This window comes from Olea europaea, chromosome 15 (assembly GCF_002742605.1).
Source record: "Olea europaea var. sylvestris chromosome 15, O_europaea_v1, whole genome shotgun sequence".
Taxonomy (NCBI): Eukaryota; Viridiplantae; Streptophyta; class Magnoliopsida; order Lamiales; family Oleaceae; genus Olea; species Olea europaea.
In genome coordinates, this window is record NC_036251.1 from 30,734,210 (window position 1) to 30,754,152 (window position 19,943).

At 35.0% G+C, this 19,943-nt stretch overlaps 2 protein-coding genes across 5 annotated transcripts; both read left to right on the forward strand.

Annotated features, from left to right (window-relative positions):
- The first annotated feature begins 350 nt into the window (after positions 1 to 350).
- On the forward strand, positions 351 to 2,066 carry LOC111411085 (type III polyketide synthase A-like). Its single transcript, XM_023041654.1, has 2 exons — positions 351 to 609; positions 996 to 2,066. Exons 1-2 carry the CDS (start codon positions 408 to 410, stop codon positions 1,961 to 1,963), a joined length of 1,170 nt encoding a protein of 389 aa, XP_022897422.1. The 5' UTR covers positions 351 to 407; the 3' UTR covers positions 1,964 to 2,066.
- A 2,645-nt stretch (positions 2,067 to 4,711) lies between these two features.
- Positions 4,712 to 19,867, forward strand: LOC111410866 (E3 ubiquitin-protein ligase BRE1-like 1). 4 transcript variants are annotated; one of them, XM_023041449.1, is made up of 20 exons: positions 4,712 to 4,963; positions 5,131 to 5,269; positions 8,246 to 8,407; positions 8,548 to 8,635; positions 10,011 to 10,235; positions 10,379 to 10,540; positions 11,994 to 12,187; positions 12,276 to 12,359; positions 12,482 to 12,601; positions 12,692 to 12,878; positions 12,959 to 13,119; positions 13,200 to 13,271; positions 13,742 to 13,818; positions 14,303 to 14,497; positions 15,646 to 15,718; positions 15,809 to 15,895; positions 18,107 to 18,244; positions 18,351 to 18,553; positions 18,715 to 18,880; positions 19,178 to 19,867. In XM_023041449.1, the coding sequence occupies exons 2-20, from the start codon at positions 5,159 to 5,161 to the stop codon at positions 19,307 to 19,309; spliced, it is 2,637 nt and encodes an 878-aa protein (XP_022897217.1). In that variant the 5' UTR covers positions 4,712 to 4,963; positions 5,131 to 5,158; the 3' UTR covers positions 19,310 to 19,867. The 4 variants fall into 4 exon arrangements, with proteins under 4 accessions (XP_022897217.1, XP_022897218.1, XP_022897219.1 ...); XM_023041450.1 differs by having other exon boundaries at positions 5,147 to 5,269; XM_023041451.1 differs by having other exon boundaries at positions 4,712 to 4,953.
- The last annotated feature ends 76 nt before the right edge of the window (positions 19,868 to 19,943 follow it).

Here is a 19,943-nt window from a genome sequence, read left to right on the forward strand (position 1 = left end):
GGAGAAATTAATTGCACTTTAGTAATATATCGCATATTATATTTCATATTCGAGTTAAGTCGGTGTATTATCACATACGACATGTTTCTTAATTTTAGCGTAGTAGGTATCTAGAATGAATTCATTTAAGTATGTAGAAATTTACAATCCAAACACGTATTCGACAATAAATTATAATTGAGATCAAAAGATTGTTTCAACAAAAGATCTTACACACGCTCCAGCCTCCAAGAACACAAAAATTGTTCACATTTAAAGTATGTGCATTATTCATTTGCATCATGCTACTGTTCCTTGATACCAACCTCCCTCCAAAAAAAATATAGCCTCCTCCTATTTATAGTCACCAAACTCAATGCACTCTTCAACTTGAATTTCACCATAACAAAACTACTTTGAAATTAGCCATGTCGCAAATCAACAACAATATTGTTGTAACTAAGCAATACCATTCTTCTAGACGCGCACCAACTCCAGGGAAGGCCACAATACTTGCCATTGGAAAGGCATTCCCGAGACAACTCGTTCTTCAAGATCGCTTGGTGGAGGGTTACATTCGAGATACTAAATGCAGTGATTTAGCTATTAAAGAGAAACTTGAGCGCCTATGTAAGACAAACTAAGTTTATTAATGTATATGATTTTTTTTTTTAAAGTTATATGGAACACAAATTTTACCGTCATTTTGCAATAAGAGAGCAACTTGGCACGATACTTTTTCAATTGCGCTATGCTGCCAGAGAGGGTGTCACACCACACTCACGAGAGGGGAAGGGGAGCACTTTTTTGGCATTTTTTATTCATGGTTCCTATGCGCATGTGAATGCATGTCAATCAAAGTGTCAAACATTTTCTGAAAAATAGCATAATTGATACTTTTTACTCGTGGACTTGAAATGGGTGTCTAGTATTCGAGCTCAACATTCGAACGACTGTCTAAGAAAATGATCATTTTGATATTTTTTTCTTTCATTTTTTTATATATCCTTTCGCAGGCGAAACTACTACTGTGAAAACCAGATATACAGTCATGTCGAAAGAAATATTAGAAAAATATCCCGAACTTGCTACAGAAGGCTCTCCAACAATCAAACAAAGACTTGAAATAGCGAATCCTGCAGTAGTCGAGATGGCAAAGGAAGCAAGCCTAGCTTGCCTAAAAGAATGGGGAAGGCCAGTTGAAGATATCACCCACATTGTCTATGTTTCCTCGAGCGAGATACGTTTACCCGGCGGTGATCTTTACCTTGCTAGTGAACTTAGCCTCAGAAACGACGTTGGACGTGTAATGCTATACTTCTTAGGCTGTTATGGAGGAGTCACAGGCCTTAGAGTCGCCAAGGATATTGCTGAGAACAATCCAGGAAGTCGAGTTTTGCTAACAACATCGGAAACAACCATTCTTGGATTTAGACCTCCGAGCAAAGATCGCCCTTACGACTTAGTTGGAGCAGCCCTTTTTGGAGATGGTGCAGCATCTGTCGTTATTGGCGCTGATCCGATACTAGGCAGAGAGTTTCCATTTATGGAACTGAATCATGCAATTCAGCAATTCTTGCCCGGAACCCACGATGTGATCGATGGACGCCTTTTTGAAGAGGGCATAAATTTCAAGCTAGGTAGAGACTTGCCTCAGAAGATTGAAGACAACATTGAGGAATTTTGCAAAAAACTCATGGCGAAAGCTGGTTTGAAGGAGTATAACGATCTGTTTTGGGCTGTGCATCCTGGAGGGCCGGCTATCCTAAACCGACTAGAATGTATCCTTAATCTGAAAGACGGGAAACTCGAATGCAGCAGAAGGGCATTGATGGATTTTGGGAATGTTAGCAGTAACACTATATTTTATGTGATGGAATATATGAGGGAGGAGTTGAATAAAGAAAATGGAGAAGAATGGGGTTTGGCTTTGGCATTTGGACCTGGCATAACATTTGAAGGCATCCTCATTCGAAGCCTGTAATGGAATTTGGGAAGAGAGAGAGAGAGAGAGAGAGATAGAGAATCCTGTGTGTATCAACTTTTTATCGAGAAAATGTATTGGAACTTTGAAGTGTGGTCAATAATAATGGAATTAAAAAAAAAAAATATGTGTTTCAAATCTTTGGTTTTTAACTCGCCTTGATATTTCCAATAATTAATGATAGAACAATTTTATTAATTTGATATTTGTCTTGATATTTTTTAGCTCCCCTTAATATTAATTTGATATTTGATATCTATGGTCCTATTTAAGCCCCATTTTTTGGGAATAAATTTTGTAAAAAGCTATTTTTCGAAGAAAATAGTGGTTAAACAACTGAAAAAAGTTTTTATGTACAAAATTATTTTATTGTAAGAGTATGTGGTTAACAGTGACTTTGAAGAAAAATGCATATTAAAGAATGTGATTCAAGCGAGATATAATTTGTCTAAAAATTAAAAGTCATGCGTCAGTTATTAAGCTTATTATAGATACGCAATCAAACCTGCGTGAGTTCACTCTTTTGACGAACTTGCGACTATAATGCGATTTGTTTTTATATCTTATTGATCCTTATACAACGTGATTGGAAGTTGAAACAACATTAAAGTTACCTCTCTAAATTATATGAACATTATGCATGCTCATGTCAAATAAACTAGGTGAAAGTTAAGTTTACCTATTCTTTTATACTTAGCCAAACATCCCCTAAGTCACCTACTTTTTTAGCCCCCGTTTGGATACATGTTTAGCTTTCGTTTGAAAAAATTTTCAAACAGAAGCTTAAAGTTTGTCTGGAAGAGATTGTTTTAGGTGAAAATTAATCTTTTATTTAGAATTTCTGTTTAAAATGTAAGAAAAAGTTACGACGAATGATTTCATGAGAATTGCTTGACAAATTTCGTCATTGAGAATTTCTGTTGTAGAATTATAGTAAAAGGTTATCAACCAACTTATTGATTTTTAAATGTCAAAGACTGACCTGCGACTAAAGCAACATCTTGGTGACCAAATACATTTTTCTCCACTCTCTCTCTCTCTATTGATATCGATGTTTTGTATATTTTTGGAGATGTCCTCAATTGAGATCTTATTGGATCTTAATTAAATTCATTAAAATTCCTTAATAATTCATCAATTTAAAATAGTTTCATTACTAAAGATTCACATGGTGTCCTCAATTGAGATTATAATGTTTTTAGAAATTCTTTTAAAATCAAGTGCCTCTAATTGAGATTTTAATGATTTCCATTAAAATCTAGCTATCTTCAATTGAGATTTTAATGAATTTCAATAAAAATATATAAAATTTATGTATCTTCAATAACTCATGAATTTATAATGATTTCATTAGTGACGGATTTTAAAATTTTTTGATGAATTTCAAACTTAAAAATACATATAAAAAACAATTTCGTTTCACTGTTATTAGTGAGATTCTTGTAAATTTGTAAAAACATATTCAAATTCACAAAATTCATTAGAATATACAATCGTTTAAAATCCAACGAAATATAAGTTGAAGACGGATCCCTTTAGATTTTGAAAAATTCCAAACTTAAAAATAAAATAACAAATTTCTTTTGAAATTTCAAAAATTTTAATGAGATTCTTATGAATTATGTGAAAATATGTTCTAATTTACACAGTTCATTAATTTTTTTAAATTTATTAAAATTTCAATTGAGATACATATATATATACGTGTGCGCGCACGCGCACTATGTGTAAGTTATATACGTCTTTCTAATGATTGAATAAACAAAAAAAAATGTCAAATCGAATATTAAGAAGTATAAATTCCAAAGTTTTTAAGATAGCACGACACGTGTAAATTACTTATTTCAAATTTGAAGTTTTTCAAGATAAATACAACGTGTGAAAGTCACATTCCTTTACAACTACTGGACGAAAAAAATCATTAGATTGAATATTAACTTACTATAATTATAGTTTTTAAGAGAAGTAGGATGTGTGTATACTACTTGTTTTTTCAACCGTCGAACGAATAAAATTCATTAGATCGAATAACTTGATATAAATTTATAGCATTCAGGATGATTACATCACGGACAAGTTCTTGCTTTTTCAACTGTCCAATAAACAAAACCCGCTAGGTCAAATATTAAATTGCTATTGCATTTTCTAAGATAAATACGATAGGCGTACATTATATAGCTTTTAATTTGCAAAACAAAAAAAAAATGTTAGATTGTATATTAACTTGCAATAAATTTACCATATTCAGGATAACTAATTTCTAAGATAAATATAACATATGTAGATTATATAACTTTTCATCCGTAAAACACAAAAAAAATATATTAGATAGAATATTAGCTTGCTATAAATTTAGTCTCTGTTTGGTTCTCATTATTTTTTCATTAAAATGAAAAATATGACTGTTATTCATTACATAATTTAAATTTTTATCTTTAATATGAAGTTCGTAACAACTATATTTTTAATTTTTATTTTTTTAAAAAATGAGAAATAAATGGGGGCTTAATAATTAAGATTTATGGAATAAGGATTATTTCAACACAAAAATCAGGTAATCTGCTGCCACGGCACCCTAATTATTGTAACAATCAGATTACCGCGAGTAAAATGCTATGTGTATACAAAAGTGAGGGACCCTCACACGATGAAATAAAATATTCATGATCCTTTTTTGTGTGACGGGTGTAATGTATTGTGTACACACTTCTATAAACTGCCAGTATACGGCAAGTTATGAAATGACTAAATCACCCTCGTAAGATTTCTCAAATTTCCACCTTTCTCCATTAATTTCCTCAATCGAAAAAATTCCACCTCTCCAACCATGCTGTATACAGAGGAGATCGTGTTTGTGTCTGCTTGTGCGCGTATGTGCGTGTAAGGGAGAGTTCTATCAGCCTGTTCTTCAGTTTACAGGGAAAAAGAGGAGATAAAAAATTCAAGGATTGATTACAAATTGACTCCATTGAAACCCAGATTCTGTGCCAGTATAAAACTGTACAATTCTTTTAATTTTTCCTGAATTAATGTTTACTTGAAGGAAAAACAATCTAATTTTGTATATACGGATTGTTTAGTGTGTATGGGTGTTTAACTTTTAGAATTTGTTATGGTATATTGGCTGCAAAATTTTATGTGGTTTAGAGAATAATTGATAGTTTTAGGGTTTTGTTTTGGGAGGGCGGGTTACCGATGGGGAGCACAGGTGAAGCTGGCAGAAAGCGACGTCATTTTAGCTCTATATCACCTACTGCCGCTACTGTGAAGAAACATTCCCTCGTGCCCTTATCCGAGGATAAAAAGGTGAAATTTTTAGTCTATTTATATATTTTTAATTTATCAAGATTTATATCTTCTCTAAACATGATGTGCAGAATGGGTTTATGATTGGCTCCATTTTCTTTCCGATAGTTATTTGCACTAGTAGCTAATTTCTGAACTGGGTATGGATTCTATCCTGAAGGCTTGGCCTGGTCTGAAGGTGGGCCTTGTAGAAAAGGAAATTGGGGAGGTAGCTTATAGGCATGAGAAGATATGTCATGGTGATAATTGATATCATCTTTGACCGTACCACTCCCCACCGTGTAGATCTTGCATTTAGAATAGCCAGATTTCAGCCATTTGCGGCTATTTTACATTTTCTTCTTCTTTCAGTATTATATTTTTATCCTTATTAAATTGCATTAACTACCTAAAGTGCTCACTAGCTGTAATGGAAGGAGTTGGTCGTGATTCGTGGCATGACGACACCTATACCATTGAAATAGTTAGAGTTCGGGGGTCTTAAAAAGGTTGTGTAGGGGGTTCTATTAAGAATGAAGAAGAGGAATAGATTGTTATCCATTTTACATTAATAGAATTCTTGGATACGATACCAAGATGACCTAACATAATGCAATAGTCATCGCATTTTCTAATCTTGAATTAACTTTTTCCTTTTCTTATTTTGACCTTTTTGGGTTCTTGTTACATATTAATATATTTTCCACAGTTGCAATGTGAGTTATTCTTTTTCTATATTTATTCCTGCTTCTGCTCTTTACGGAAGGCAGAGTGGAATGGTGCATCCTTTTCTTCATTCAAAGTCAAGATCAAAACACTGGCTGCATGTTACCTAGCATTCCTACTCTCACTATGCTTAGGACATCTGATTCGTGCATTCTAGTGCATCGTTGCTTCTTTAATTTTGTGGATTTCTGTACCTGCGGCCTACCAAGCTGGTGGAGCGCTCGTTGTCTTTACTTTTCTTTCTGCTGGGGCCTTCCCATTGCTCTAGCCATAAGCTAAGGCAGCTCCAGCTCGCATAAATAGAAAATTCTTACAATGAAAGAAGTTATCAAGAATTTGTGCTTGTGAAAATTATCGAGTAATCAGAGATGAAAAAGAAGACCCGAAATTTTATATGATTTGTGTTATATTCACCATCTCTTGTTTGAAGGAATCTTGATTTGGGACGCGTAATAAATCTGGATTACCCATACTCTTGAATATATGTTACAGAGAGGAATTGTCCAAAGGAATCTTGATTTGAGGTGCGTAATATAGTCGGATTACCCATAGTCAAGAATATATGTTAACAGTGAGGAATACTGTTTTCAGAAGAAAGAGTTTATGAAGAATTAGAACTTTATACTAGAAACCAAAATTCTTATCTTTAGAATTCTAGAAATATTGAGACGAAATTCTTAATAGGACATGTGGAGATGCTCTAAGCCATGCAGTCTGCAGATATTGAACTCTCTGCTTATGCTACTTATGGGTTCTTTATGTGCTTTGCATATGTTGAACTCGATAATGTGCCTGTTGTTTCTAAAATTGGGTCATGAGCAGGTTCATCTTACCACTGAGCTGCCTGGGAATCTGAGAATTTGCTTGACCCGGGATATCACCTGATATGTGACATTTTACTCCCTTTTGGTCTCTTTAGCATGCCGCTGTGACTCTCTACATCCTGAAAAGAACATTCATAATTTTAAAACTTGGCCAGTCACGATTGCCAATGCTCTTATAAATTAGACAATATAAAGGAGTTATATCACTGGCATCAACACGGACCCGTATAAGTTGTTATTAGAACTGAGAAGAAAGGAAGTGGGTAACTTTGTATAAAATATCGTTCAGGGAGCACATTTCAAGGCATTATGTTTCCACTTTATGTTAGTCTTTTTACAGTCCTAATTTCTAAACAATCAGTTCTCTTTGTTTCTTATTTTTCCTTTTTTCTTTTGTTCCTTCCTTTTGAGCACCCCTCTTGTTAAATTTTATTTACTAAGATAATATTTACTTTGATTTTGTGTTTTCTCTTTCTCTCTGTACGGAAAGAATTCCAAAAAAGCACAGTCCCACCCTCCCCGCTCAAGAAGGGGAAAAATAATATTTTTAACTCTATTATTAGTTAGTCTGATTACCAATATGCATAATGCAGAGCATTTGTATTACATTAAAATGAGGACTGTTCTGAACAATAAACTGGAGTGATATATAATTTTGATTTACTCTCAGTTTAATGTGGAGGATAAAAAGTCTTTATTTTGTTGTAACGCTTTCAACACATTTAATCCATCTCGACTTGCGCAGACATTTGGATGGATTTTGGCAATTGTGTTTCACTGGAGCAGATTGGTAATACTTTTTTCAGTTTCTTTATGTATACTGCTTCTTAGTGAAGCTTCACCTTGACTCTTTTTCACCAAAAATGTTATTTAGTGCACAGAAGTGGGCCTATGTAGGCATCTTTGTGTTAGAGCTTTGATTATTTCAAAGTGATGTGGTTTTCCTTTAATAGATTTATACCATAATTAGAGCATATTTCAAAAGGTACGATGAACAAATCATTGTATGGTGACTAGTAGAGTTACAACGTTTAAGAAGTCAAGTGTCCTTTTCTAGAGTTCTCTACAAATGATTGCTGAAGAAATGATTATCTTATATTCATATGTGCTCGACAAATTTCCCTTGCATATTGAACTTTAATTAATATGAGCCGCTAGTGTACCAATTTTCAGGATGCTTTTACATATTCACTTGTTATTGGGTTTTAATGCTACTTGACGGGCAATTAATGTGTTGAACATATCTGCTCTACAGAGGAAAGAAATTTGTCCCGAAAGGATTTGCCCACTCTGTTTAGCTGTAAACTTTCTATCAAACAGTATTCCTACATCGTTTTTGGAGTTTGTTCGCATGAAAGTATTACTAAGGCTAAATTTGGAATTTTCTTATTATATTTGAGTAAGTTGTTGCATCATTTCCTTAAAATTAAATTTTCCGTTGCTGTAGCTTGACGCGGCAGTACTTCAATTTCAAAATCAGAAACTTACCCAGAAGTTAGAAGCTCAAAAGATTGAGATCCGTGCTCTGCAATACAAGTTGTGTCAATTAAAGGAGAAACAACAGTCAAATGAGAAGTCTTTGACTGTGGTTAATAATTCATGGGAAGAGGTATATAATTTTGACGTGAATATTTTTTTCGATATCGTTCTATTACTTTTGCTTGTGTGTGTGTGTGTATATACACACACATTAACTGCCTCATGGACAATGTTCTGGACCTAATGATTTTGGTTCCACTTTTATACCAGCTCATTGATGACTTAGAATCACATTCTACTCGTGTAAAAGATTTGGTGACAAGTGGACGAGGTTTTGAACACCAAATTGTCAAAGATGGTGAGAGATGCCTTGACTTACACAGCATCCTCCCCCTTTATTTATTTTCTGTCCTGATTCCTCTTAGGCACATTTTCATTTTGAAACACGTCCTATGTACGGTAATTTATATATCACATGTATTCACCCAATGTGCTGATATGTGGCAGATCGACATTTTTAATTTGTACGATTTTGACCACTTACCAAGATTAAAGAGTTTTCCCTTGTATTCGGCAAATTGATATCATATAAATTTCCTTATACCTGCATCTTTGTTTTATCCATCAGGATCTATTTCTTCATTTCCAGTTATTTCTTTCACTTCGGTTCCTATTTTTACTTCAAGATGATGCACGATCTGAGTTTTAACTCTTAAAACCTGAGTTTGATATCAAGTAAGATCAGTCTACTGGATATTTCTTTGTGTGATACACATGGCATGCTATATCTTCATTTTTCATAGTATTTGATTGATGATTTCTGATTTGAGTTTCCATGAATTTTCGATTTTATTATTTGAGCGTGTTATGTTTGAACAACATACAAAATGTGTTTTTGAACTTTTAGTTAAGTGCAATTAGTTTCCTTTTCTTGGTTTATATTAGTTCCCAAAATCGATCCCTCATCAGGCCAGGAAATGTGTTCAGTTTACGAGATAGATAAGTGTTAGATCCTGACGTTTCATGTTCCTTTTTTCTTAAATCTATATCTGGCATGTCCTCTGCTGTAATTCCACTTACATCTTTTAGCCCTTTATTTATCTTTATTCACCTCCCATCTCTTCATTATTTAAAATCCAGTTTGTCTATTAATGATTTCCCCTGATGTGGACTTGTGAATTTTACTCGAGAAAAGAAAGTGGCGAATATCATGGGTAAAATTGAATTGAATTTAATCTTTAGGATTTTCTATATAAGAGCCAACTCCCTTAGAAAAAAGTCAAACTACAAGTTGAAAGCAAGTGGCTTATGTCTTTGTCTTTAGGTTTAGGGCTTCCACTTGAAGTTTCCAATCTTCAAGCCCTATCGTACCTGTTATAGATTGTGCGGATAGTTTTGGTTGTTAGAGTCTGTGAAGATTTATCTGTTCGGCGTTTGATTTAATCCTACTGAAATTTTATGTTTAAAGTCTTTAAACGATCTTTTAAATTACATTACTTTCATAAGTTCCTCTCTAATATCTTCTCTGCTATAGCTCCACAGTGTTAATGCTATTACTTTGAGATTCCTGGGTTATTTAACCTTAAAAAACTGCTTCATTGAGTATAAAGCAAGTTGTGAAACAGATGACTCTCCAGCATTTTTTTTTTTCATTTTGAACTACTTTGAGTTGATGGGTGAACTCTAGATGCATGAAATTTATGTTTGCTGATGTTTAATTATTTGCTTCTTAGATGGTGATTTTCATCCTGAGAAAGCTTTTTTAAGCCGACTCTTAGAAAAGGGCGCAACTGAAAGTAGCTCAGCCGGCACAACTACAATTCTGTCTGAAGAAGATAGACAAATTGATGGTGAAAAGAGAAAGAGCATACTGCATAACACAGTCAATGCATGTGAAGATTTGAGTAATTTGAAGAGTAGCATGTCTGCTGCATGTTTAAATGTGCTTCTGTCTGATGGTAAGGCCATGCAAGGAACATGGATACAGCGTTGAAGCTTTTGAATATAGATCACCAGTTTCTTATCAGCAGTCTGGGTGCTCTGCCTTTGAAATTGATTGCTTTGTTTTCTTGTTCTGTCGTTTTCTTTTCTCCTACCATAGGATGGAGCCAGCAGGGGGTATCCTGTGATTTGCAGGCGGAAGTTAAGAAACTGAGACTGGCAGTGGGCAATCTTCACTTGAAGCACAAATCACTGGCTGCTGAATTTCAGGGCAATCGAGACACCGACACTAAGAATAAAGCTGACCTTAAAGGTTTGAAAGGTATTTGATTATTCCCACTATAATCTTTACTTTTATAGGTATATACCAGATCATTATGTTTCGGTTGAGCATATTAATGTTCTTTTAGGATGCAATTCTCTTCAACGTCTTTGACTAATATCTTTCAGCTCAAGCTACATGGGGCTAAGTACTCAGCTAAAATTTACCTAGGGTCCAGGGTCCAGTTGGTGGAAGTATTTGTTGCTCACAATGAATCTTCATCAATGTGTGTATTTGGTTTCAGGAATTTTTTTGGGTGCATCTGCTTTCATGAAGTTGTTTAAGTATGCGATAATCATTGCGTATTTGTTTTGTGAAGTTGCTTAAGTATAACATCTTCCTTTCTTTTCTATTAAATTCAGTCTTGTTGCCTGCTTACATTCTCTTTAATTGTTTTTGCACTCTTAAAGATGTAACAACTCTTGAAGTAGGTAGAACATTTGGATTGGAGTATCCATCAAGTTGATTTTGAAGCCATGCAAGTTGTCTTTTGCAAACTTCATATGAAATAAGTTCTTTCTGAAGTGTGCTTCCACATCTGCAACATCAAGTATATATACCCATCAGGAGTTATTAATTCAAATGTTTTTGCCTAATTGTTCAGGGAGCAAAAATGGAATGTTTAACTTATAGGAAAAAAGAATCAGATGAACTTGGGGAAGTCTGAAGGCTGGGTTATTAAAGTGCTTGAGCAAACTGAATTTAGAACATTTAGTTTCTGATGCTCTTGGTAGCTTTCTCTATTCAGTCTGGTGTCTCTCTTTTGTTACAGTTGTTTGTGTTGATATTTTCTTCACGGTTTTTGAAGAGGTAAAATGTAAATGGTATCTCTGTAATCATCCCCCAAAATTAAAAGAATACAATTTTTTTCACGTAGCACTTAGTTGCCAACAGTCTTTTGCCGCAACACTCTTCCTGTATGCATGCTCCGAATCTTCTTAGTAGTTTCTATGCTCATGAATCTAGTTTGCATCACTTGCATTGTGCTATTGAATGATTTGAAGCATCATGCTCAAGATTTTCTTGCATATAGAGGACTAATTTCAAGTTTGCTTTTTGAATGTTATTTGGAGTGGCGAAAAATATTCATGTAGCCAATCCTAATTTTTTTTTGATTTAGTCTTAGGTGTAGTTCTGCTGTTGTCTTGCATCTTATTTGGAAAATCCATTACATCTGCTGGGGAATTCTGAAGTATGCTGCCATACTGAAAAAAATATCAGTTTCCTTGATCGTATTCACCACTTGCTTGATGCATGTACATTATACTGGTGTCACTAAAAGTGTGATTGTTTTTCTCAGAAATGATACTGTCTGTTTGAGGCCTTTTTTATAATTTTCTTTAAAATGTACCAGCCTTGCATGTTCTCCAAATTATTTGGTATGCTTCATGTATGCCTGAAAAATCCTCGTGGGAGGTACTGTAACTGACATATTTTGGTTGTCCATCTATAGGAGAGTTGGAGAATGCAATTTCAGAATTGGAAGACAGCAACCGTAATTTGGCCATCATAAAAGTGGAGATAGATCTGGCAAAAGGAGCATCTTTTCCTGTCCTAAATCGACAAAACAAGCATGTCATCACTGATGAGACCAGAGACAAACAAGATGATTTGCAAGAGATGGAGTTGGCATTGAAGGAGTTATTGGTATTCACCTGCACTCTGTTTCCTCTAGCTTATGTCAATTGTGTTTCCTCAGGTAAAATGGTCTAAGCTAATTTGTGCACTTTTGCAGAACCAATCCTCTTCTCGACTACAGGAACTCAAACATCTTCATGAAGATAGGATAAAGATATTGAGACAGTTATCAAATTTGCAGGTTAATTCTTTTAATTGCTTTCTCTCGTGTTCAGATTGTCGTTCGTCTTATATGGTGTTTTCTGACTGCATTTTTTCTCGTACTCCTTTCACTAGTCCACAAATTGGGTTTTTGTTTGACAGAACAATCTGAAGAATGTGAAGGGAATTTGTTCTTCTCGACCATATCTCCTACTTAAAGATCAACTTGCAAAGTCGAAAGCAGATGTAGTTCAATATCAAGCTCTTTATGAGAAACTACAGGTTGTTACTGGTTGGTAGTTTCAATTTTAACTTCATTTTTGGTTTTTGAAGAATATTTATTCTCTATGCTGACTCATCAACTTAATTCAGGTTCAGAAAGACAGGCTTGCTTGGCGGGAAAAAGAAATTCACATGAAAAATGAATTGGCTGATGTTTTATGTCAATCTTCGATGGTGGCCAAGTCTAGAATAGCTAATCTGGAAACAGAGATAAAAAAATGCATCGAAGAAAAAAGGGTTATTGAAGCCAATCTGGAAGAAGCATCTAGAGATCCTGGTATTCCCTCATATCTCACGGCATCCTTGTCGCTTCTCTGTCTAAGTGTCACACGGCTATATTGATTTTATTAACTTCAGGTAGGAAAGAAATCATTGCGGAGTTCAAAGCTTTAGTTTCTTCATTTCCTGAGAAAATGGGTAACATGCAGAATCAGTTGCTTCAACACAAGGAGACTGCTTCTCACATTCATTGTTTGTGCGCTGATGTTCAATCTGTTACCGACATTCTCGATGGCAAGGTGGAATTTGTTATACTTGCAGTCATTTTCATAAAAATTATTTGTGATGCTGGTTAAAACCATTCCTTAAATATGTATAGGTTAAGGAATTCGACTTTTCGTCCTCCAGATCTGCTCAGCAAAATGCTGAAAAACAGAAATTACAAGCTGTGGTATGATTTTTGCTTTCTGTTACATAAGCGTATGGTGACAAATCCCATGTTATTTTAAGTTTACTTGTCAAACAATCGTTTTTCGAGACCTAAGGTGCAAATAAGAATGTTACTCTTATATGTGATTTGTACTTGCTGCTCTTGGCTCAAAAAAGAAGTTATTCTTATATCTCTTGTAGGTTATCTAACATTTATGGCCCAAACCCACTTTAACCCATTTACATGTAATGTAAGTGGACAATATATATAGCATTCTGATGCATTATCTAGGCATACTGTAAGATGATCTGCCAAATTCTCTTTTCATGATTTGTGGTTTTGTTTTCACACTGAAATAATTGTAATAGCTATCATATATCCCTGTAGCGGAGGTCTACCTTTTGACATGGACAGCAAAATTTCTGCAGATGAATTTTTAAAATAAGGATGAATTAATTCAAAGGTTTTGTAATTTTGATTTCTTGCTGTAGCTCCATGATTTAAAGGAAGCTGATTCAGACTTGAAGCTTTTTTTGGAAATGTATAGACGTGAATCGACTGATTCAAGGTTAGCATTTTATTAGAAAGTTCTCGTTCTGATTGTATTCAAATGACTTCTGGTTCTTTCCGTAATGTATCGGAAGATTAGAAACTTGACTTGGTTGTCCTATCTCAATTTGAAATCCGCTCGCCTCCGAAAAAACTTGTATACATTAATTAAGAATTAAAAGATTTGAATGTGAAAAAATCAGCGTATTCTCTTTTGCACTTGTATCAAAATATGAAGGCTTTTTGAGGTAAGAAATGCGAAACTGCTTAATTTTGTGATTACACCACTTATATATATGGCTGTGGAATCCATGTATTATTCAATATATTCGAAGAAAGAGTTTGTGAAATGGTAAATTTGCCACTCTACGAAATGCTCATGTTATCGCCTGTCTTCATAGATAGTTATATCTTTCAGGATGTGTTTTATTTTGTAACTGATACTTTTCTGAATCAACTATCTTGAAGTTGAGTGCTTTCTAACCTTGACATGTTGAGTGTAGGGAAGTTGGTGAAGCCAGAAGTTCTGAGATCAAGGCATGGGCACACGTTCAGAGCCTGAAGACTTCTCTTGATGAACACAATTTGGAGTTGCGAGTTAAAGCTGCCATTGAAGCTGAGGCAAAAGCCCAGCAAAGGTTAGCCGCTAGAGAAGCTGAGATTGCTGATCTGAGACAGAAGTTAGTGGCCTCTAGAAGGTCTGTTCCATATTATGCTGGTTTTTGTCTAGTATCCTACTATACTTTCTTGTCAGTTGAGACGTGGTTTAAGGTTGTGTTGCCACCTTCACATTTCCATCTTTGGCTGCTTTTGCAGCTTTTCCATTTGCTTCCCTTTTCTCTAAGTCTTTCTTCAACGAGTAATGAATGCTTGAATAATTGTTGCATTTTCTATGGTGTAATTCTGCTAAAGAATTGACATGATTTATCTGCTTCACAAGAGTTTATATCTTCTAATTACTGGTTACCGTTGGGAAATAACTCATTTTTTAACTTCAACTGGATAGTTTTTACCATTTCATATCACATGCTTTAATTTGAGATTTGATTTTTGGTATTAATGCACGTGTATATAAGATTTTGATCTCTTTTTGTTCCTATTTTGATGCCTGCTTTCTGTGTTTCATGGACACATGGGGTGACATGAGATCTTGAATGGACATAAATGGTTCATGGCTGTAGACCTAAGTTGAAGGAGCATAAAAGAAGTAACAACCATAAACTTCATTAATACAATTGGATTATGCAAGGCAAAGAGGATAGAAGAAAAAGGCCTTAATAAACAAGATGAGAACTGAAATAGAGAGATTAAGACTTGGGAGTAAAGTTATCAGGAGCTGATTTTGATGAGAAACTGGGAGTTGCAATATTGGATGGGGTGGGGTGGGGGGGCTTGGTGATCATGTGTTGACAATATGGAAGATTATTTCGTTTGCACCTTTTGGTCAACTGATCCTGTCAAAAAGTGCAGCGCATTAATTTGTAGCTTACCATCTTAAGTTCTACACTTGTGTATATTTCCTTTGATCCCGCATCTTTGATCCCAAAAATTACGTCTGTATACTAAAAATTTTGGGTCATTTCTATTGCTTGTGTCCAAATCATGTCTGATTTCTGTTATGGGCTGTCTGACACACGTTGAAGCTGTGTCAAGTGTGGGTTAGTGTCTGAGACTTAACAGCTAGATATCCTCTGTTCTGGCATTAATCGTATATGAAAGTTAAAGGAACAAGAATAATTACTGAAAACTTATATATAATGTCTGTCGGTATTCACTTTAGCAGGCCTAAGTTGCTTCTTTTGCCTTCTGATCATTCTGAATGATTTTTCATCTACGGGTATTTCAGGGAAAAATCCGGGCTTTCTGATGTCCTAAACTCCAAACAAGAGGAAACTGAGGCCTATCTTTCTGAGATTGAGGTTTCTATTCTACCAAATTTTTTCAGATGGATGACTCCTTATTTAAATTTCTGAAACTGGCCTAAAATTGTTGGCATTATTTTCCAACAGACCATTGGACAGGCATATGATGATATGCAGACTCAAAACCAAAAACTTTTGCAGGAAATCAGCGAAAGGGATGACTATAACATGAAGGTAAGTAATAAGCCAGGTTTCAACTAAATGGAAATATTTCCAACATCAATTTGTTTGATCTTAAATAAATTTTCATAGAAAGTTTTTCCATCTGTTTCTCCCATTTGATTAATGGATTGGCAATAGACCTTGAAGGCACCTCTTAAAGTTTCCAGTATGTCAAAACCTGTCCAGATAATTAGTTAGTAAAATAGTAAAATATTTGGAAGTGCAGGTACACATATCACGTGCCGTACATTTTGGACGACTTATGCTAGACATGGGTTGCAATGTAGAAAACTTGTTTATTGCATGGTTTATTGTAAGATCTTTTTGTGCATTGATTTCACCTGTTAATATTGTAATATTTTATTGTGCTTTGACTTCACTTGTTAATTTTGCTCTTTTTCTGAAATATGTATTTTGATTCACTTAGTTTTATACTTCTCTGCCTCTGTTATTTTTCATTGCCTGTCCCAAGCCCAGGTAATGGAGAAGGGTTGCATTAGGTTGACAGTTAATGTAAAATCTTTTCAACTCTTGTGATGAAGGTCCACTTAATTTTGTGCGTGACATAATATTGAATACTTCACTGAGTACCTGCTTCCTATCATGATGGTCTCAGTAATTGTTCAGTCTCAATAGCTGAATGTGCAATATACTAGATAGTCCAGTTACAGATTGTTTTCTATGTTTTCCATTGGCCTGTCTTAGCTGTTTCATGTCCTTTATTTTTATGTAGAATTGTCATACCATGTGATGTGACTGTCAGCGCCATTCATGTTGCCATGTCCATGTCTGTGCAAACATAACCTGGGGTTATGATGCAACTAAGATCTATGATTTTTACTGTGAAACTATTGTGATCTTGTTCTTTAGAATATGTTTCAAATGTATAGTTTTGCTTTTGCTGTTCAAACTCGTTTCAGCTGCTGAGAGTTTCTACATTCAACAATAACGACTTAGAGCAGTTTTTAGATTGCACTGCCCCCTGGCTGTTACCTTAGGTCATTTCTTATGTCTGTTGATACTGGATAATATTCAATGGCTTACAGAGTGCTTTGTCTCCTCCAGTTATTATTGAGAAGTCTTGTTCTCTTTACCTGGAGATTTATATACTTCTTTATTATCTCATACTCCTTAAATTGTTACCTGGTCATAATCAGCACCTTGATATTAGAGATCAATATCAGATATTTCCTACAATTCTTTAATTTGTTTTTGGTTAGGCTGAAATTTGAGCAACGTCATTGCTGGCAGTCACAAACTATGGTAACATATACAGTTCAGCATTTTAAACCTAGCTACACAGAATTGCATCTTTCTTTATTTGGAGAAAGATCCCCCAAACAAATATATATTGCTGTTCAGCGTTCGGCTGGCTGGTGGCCCTTTTAAGTGAAACAGGACTAGAGTCCTTGTATAATGTTTTTAACTTCCTGGGCACTATAGTGCCTGCAAAGCTCTGAGGAGAAAGCTCTTTAAGCTTCCTTTATTCATTTCCTGCCAATGTCTCAGGCCTTTTCTGAAGAATTATGGCCTGGCAGGCCTTCCTTCTCCAATGGCCTCTCTCAAGATGTCAATTTTGTAATGACATTCTTACCAAAACTAATCGATTACCTATTTGAATTTTGAAGATAGCAGGGTAAAGAAATTGCAAGGAAAAGGAAAACAGAATCCAAAATAGTTGAAATTCCAGGCTTGTTTAGTTGTCCAAGTATAACAGGAAGGAAAATGATTTTCCAAGTGGCTTTCATTTGGTTGGTTTTAAAAAGGAGAAGACAAATTTGAAATGCAATAAGAACATAGAGAAATTTAAGTGGGCTATGTTATTTTGTTGTGATTTCGCACTTCTCCTGATCTTTTACGTGGTACTTGTTCTCCTCAAAACAATAGAAGTGTTTGAGATTTTCCCAAAGTTGCTTTTCCTTGCTAATTTGTCTCACAAATATGGAAAACTTTGACATGGTATTGGCACTTGTTTTCCTCACTAGAATCCTCATTTCGAATAAAGCATCGTCTGTATTTATAAATGTTAACATGTGACAGAAGAATTCCTGTTATAATTTTGTCTGACTTGCTGTCTGATTTGTTGCTTATAAGAACTACAACAATCCTTGCTTGATTATCTCTCAACATCTTACCCCATGAAATAGGAAACAAAAATGGATTTTTGCATTCAGTTGATTTTAATTTTGTACTGTCATCTACTCAGTTTTACTTCTGTTGCAGCTTGTTTCTGAGGGGGTGCAATCAAGGCAGATGGGAGATGATCTACTTATGGAAAAGCGTTCCCTGGAGAGAGCCATACAACAAACCAAGACATCTGTTGATTTTTATGACACTAAAGCCCCTAGAATTGAAGATCAGGTAATATGAGTTGCTCAGTTGTATATAAACTTTCTAACACTGTCTAGTCGAATCAGAATCATCATTATTTATATTTAGAGCTTATTATTGTAATATTTCTTCACAGTTGAAAGTGTGCTTGGATCAAATTCAGAGACTCAAAGAAGATAGGGTCCAAAAGATAGCTACTTCAGAAAATACCCAAAAGAGATGGTTAGATGTGAGAAAGTCCTTGCAGCAATTGATTGACACTCTTGAAGAAGCACAAGACAAGGTTGACATGGGTCGAGTGGATCTTGCTGAGATGCAGATATTCCTAGAGAAAGAGAGGTGGCTGGAATTTCTCTATCGTGCTTTTCAGTTTTACATAAAACTAGAGAAAGAAACTTGGTTGAAGTCTCTATTGCACTTTTCCTGTTTTATGGAGGTGCTTTTTATTTCTTTGACTTGGTTTGTTTTTATGTTTCGTAATAACTTTTTATCCTTACTAGGTTTGAGAGAAAGAGAGTAGAAGAAGATCTAGAAACTTTGAAAAGGAAAGCTGAACAATTGAAGTCACTTGCTGACGGTTCATCTGAAGCTGAAAAGCTTAAGCAGGAACTCGGGGAATACAAGGAAATACTTAAGTGCAGTGTTTGCCTTGATAAGAGAAAAGAGGTATGGCTTCAATTCTCTTCATTATATCTTCCATTATCAACCACATTTTGAGTCGTGGAAGAAAGTAGCATATGCAACATTATTTTAAGTTGCGAGTGGGTCCAAGATTCAAATTACATGTTCCCCCCATCTTTTGTTGAGTAACTAGGTTGTTCAGGTCATTTGGTGTTTTGGGTTGGTAGGCCACTGGGTAATCATGCTCATAATGTTTTTTCCATATCTTTTTAAAAGCTTAAATTCTGTATATATCGGTGTACTCGCATGCTATATTCTTGAGCTTATTAATGTTATTTTCAGGTGGTTATCACAAAGTGCTTCCATCTGTTTTGCAATCCTTGTGTAAAAGGAATTCTTGAAACGCGTCACCGTAAGTGCCCAGTATGTTCAGCAAGTTTTGGGCCTAACGACGTCAAACCTGTATACATCTAACGGGGCATTGGAGCCTGGCAGTGATACTGCACTGCCTCAGATGCGTTTCAACTCAGGTAGCTGCCCTAGTGGATAATGTTCACATGTATTTAAGTACTTAGATATGCTGAGTCATAGCAGGAATTTCTATAAGCTCCTTTTCTATCATTGCAAATCAGCTTGGGATTACAAGGCTTCGGTTTAGATCATTGGTTTGACATTTCTCTTCATGTTTTCTATGGTGTCTATATTTACTGCTCAAGTGTTTAGATACTTTTAACTTGTTACTTCTCAGTGTTAGGCATGAAGTTTTGGGGGACCATTTCATTAATAAAAAATTCGACCCTAAGCCCCATAGAAGTTAAGATTTCTGGCCTTCGTGTGAGGGAGGACATTTCCAGACCTAAGGAGCATTAATTGATTTTGGCGCCACAGTTTTAGATGCCTTTGTGTACAGAAATATTTTCATATGAATGTTTTTTGATTGTTTTTAGTGTGATAGATGATTGAAATGTAACTTGGGATTCTTAATATATATATTCCCATTACATGAGATAGTAATTAGATTGGTTGTCTTTAGTCTTCTCTTAAGGTAATATTTTTTCCTCTTATGTCCTTGAATGTGTGATGTGGTTCCTCTTGCAGCAAGACTGAA

Excerpts from the sequence above, each read along its gene's own strand:
- LOC111411085 (XM_023041654.1), top strand. The coding sequence starts at position 408 with ATGTCGCAAATCAACAACAATATTGTTGTAACTAAGCAATACCATTCT. Across the intron at positions 610-995 it reads AGAGAAACTTGAGCGCCTAT|GCGAAACTACTACTGTGAAA; the intron begins GTAAGACAAACT and ends ATCCTTTCGCAG.
- LOC111410866 (XM_023041449.1), top strand. The coding sequence starts at position 5,159 with ATGGGGAGCACAGGTGAAGCTGGCAGAAAGCGACGTCATTTTAGCTCT. Across the intron at positions 14,498-15,645 it reads AAGTTAGTGGCCTCTAGAAG|GGAAAAATCCGGGCTTTCTG; the intron begins GTCTGTTCCATA and ends CGGGTATTTCAG. Across the intron at positions 18,881-19,177 it reads GCCTTGATAAGAGAAAAGAG|GTGGTTATCACAAAGTGCTT; the intron begins GTATGGCTTCAA and ends TGTTATTTTCAG.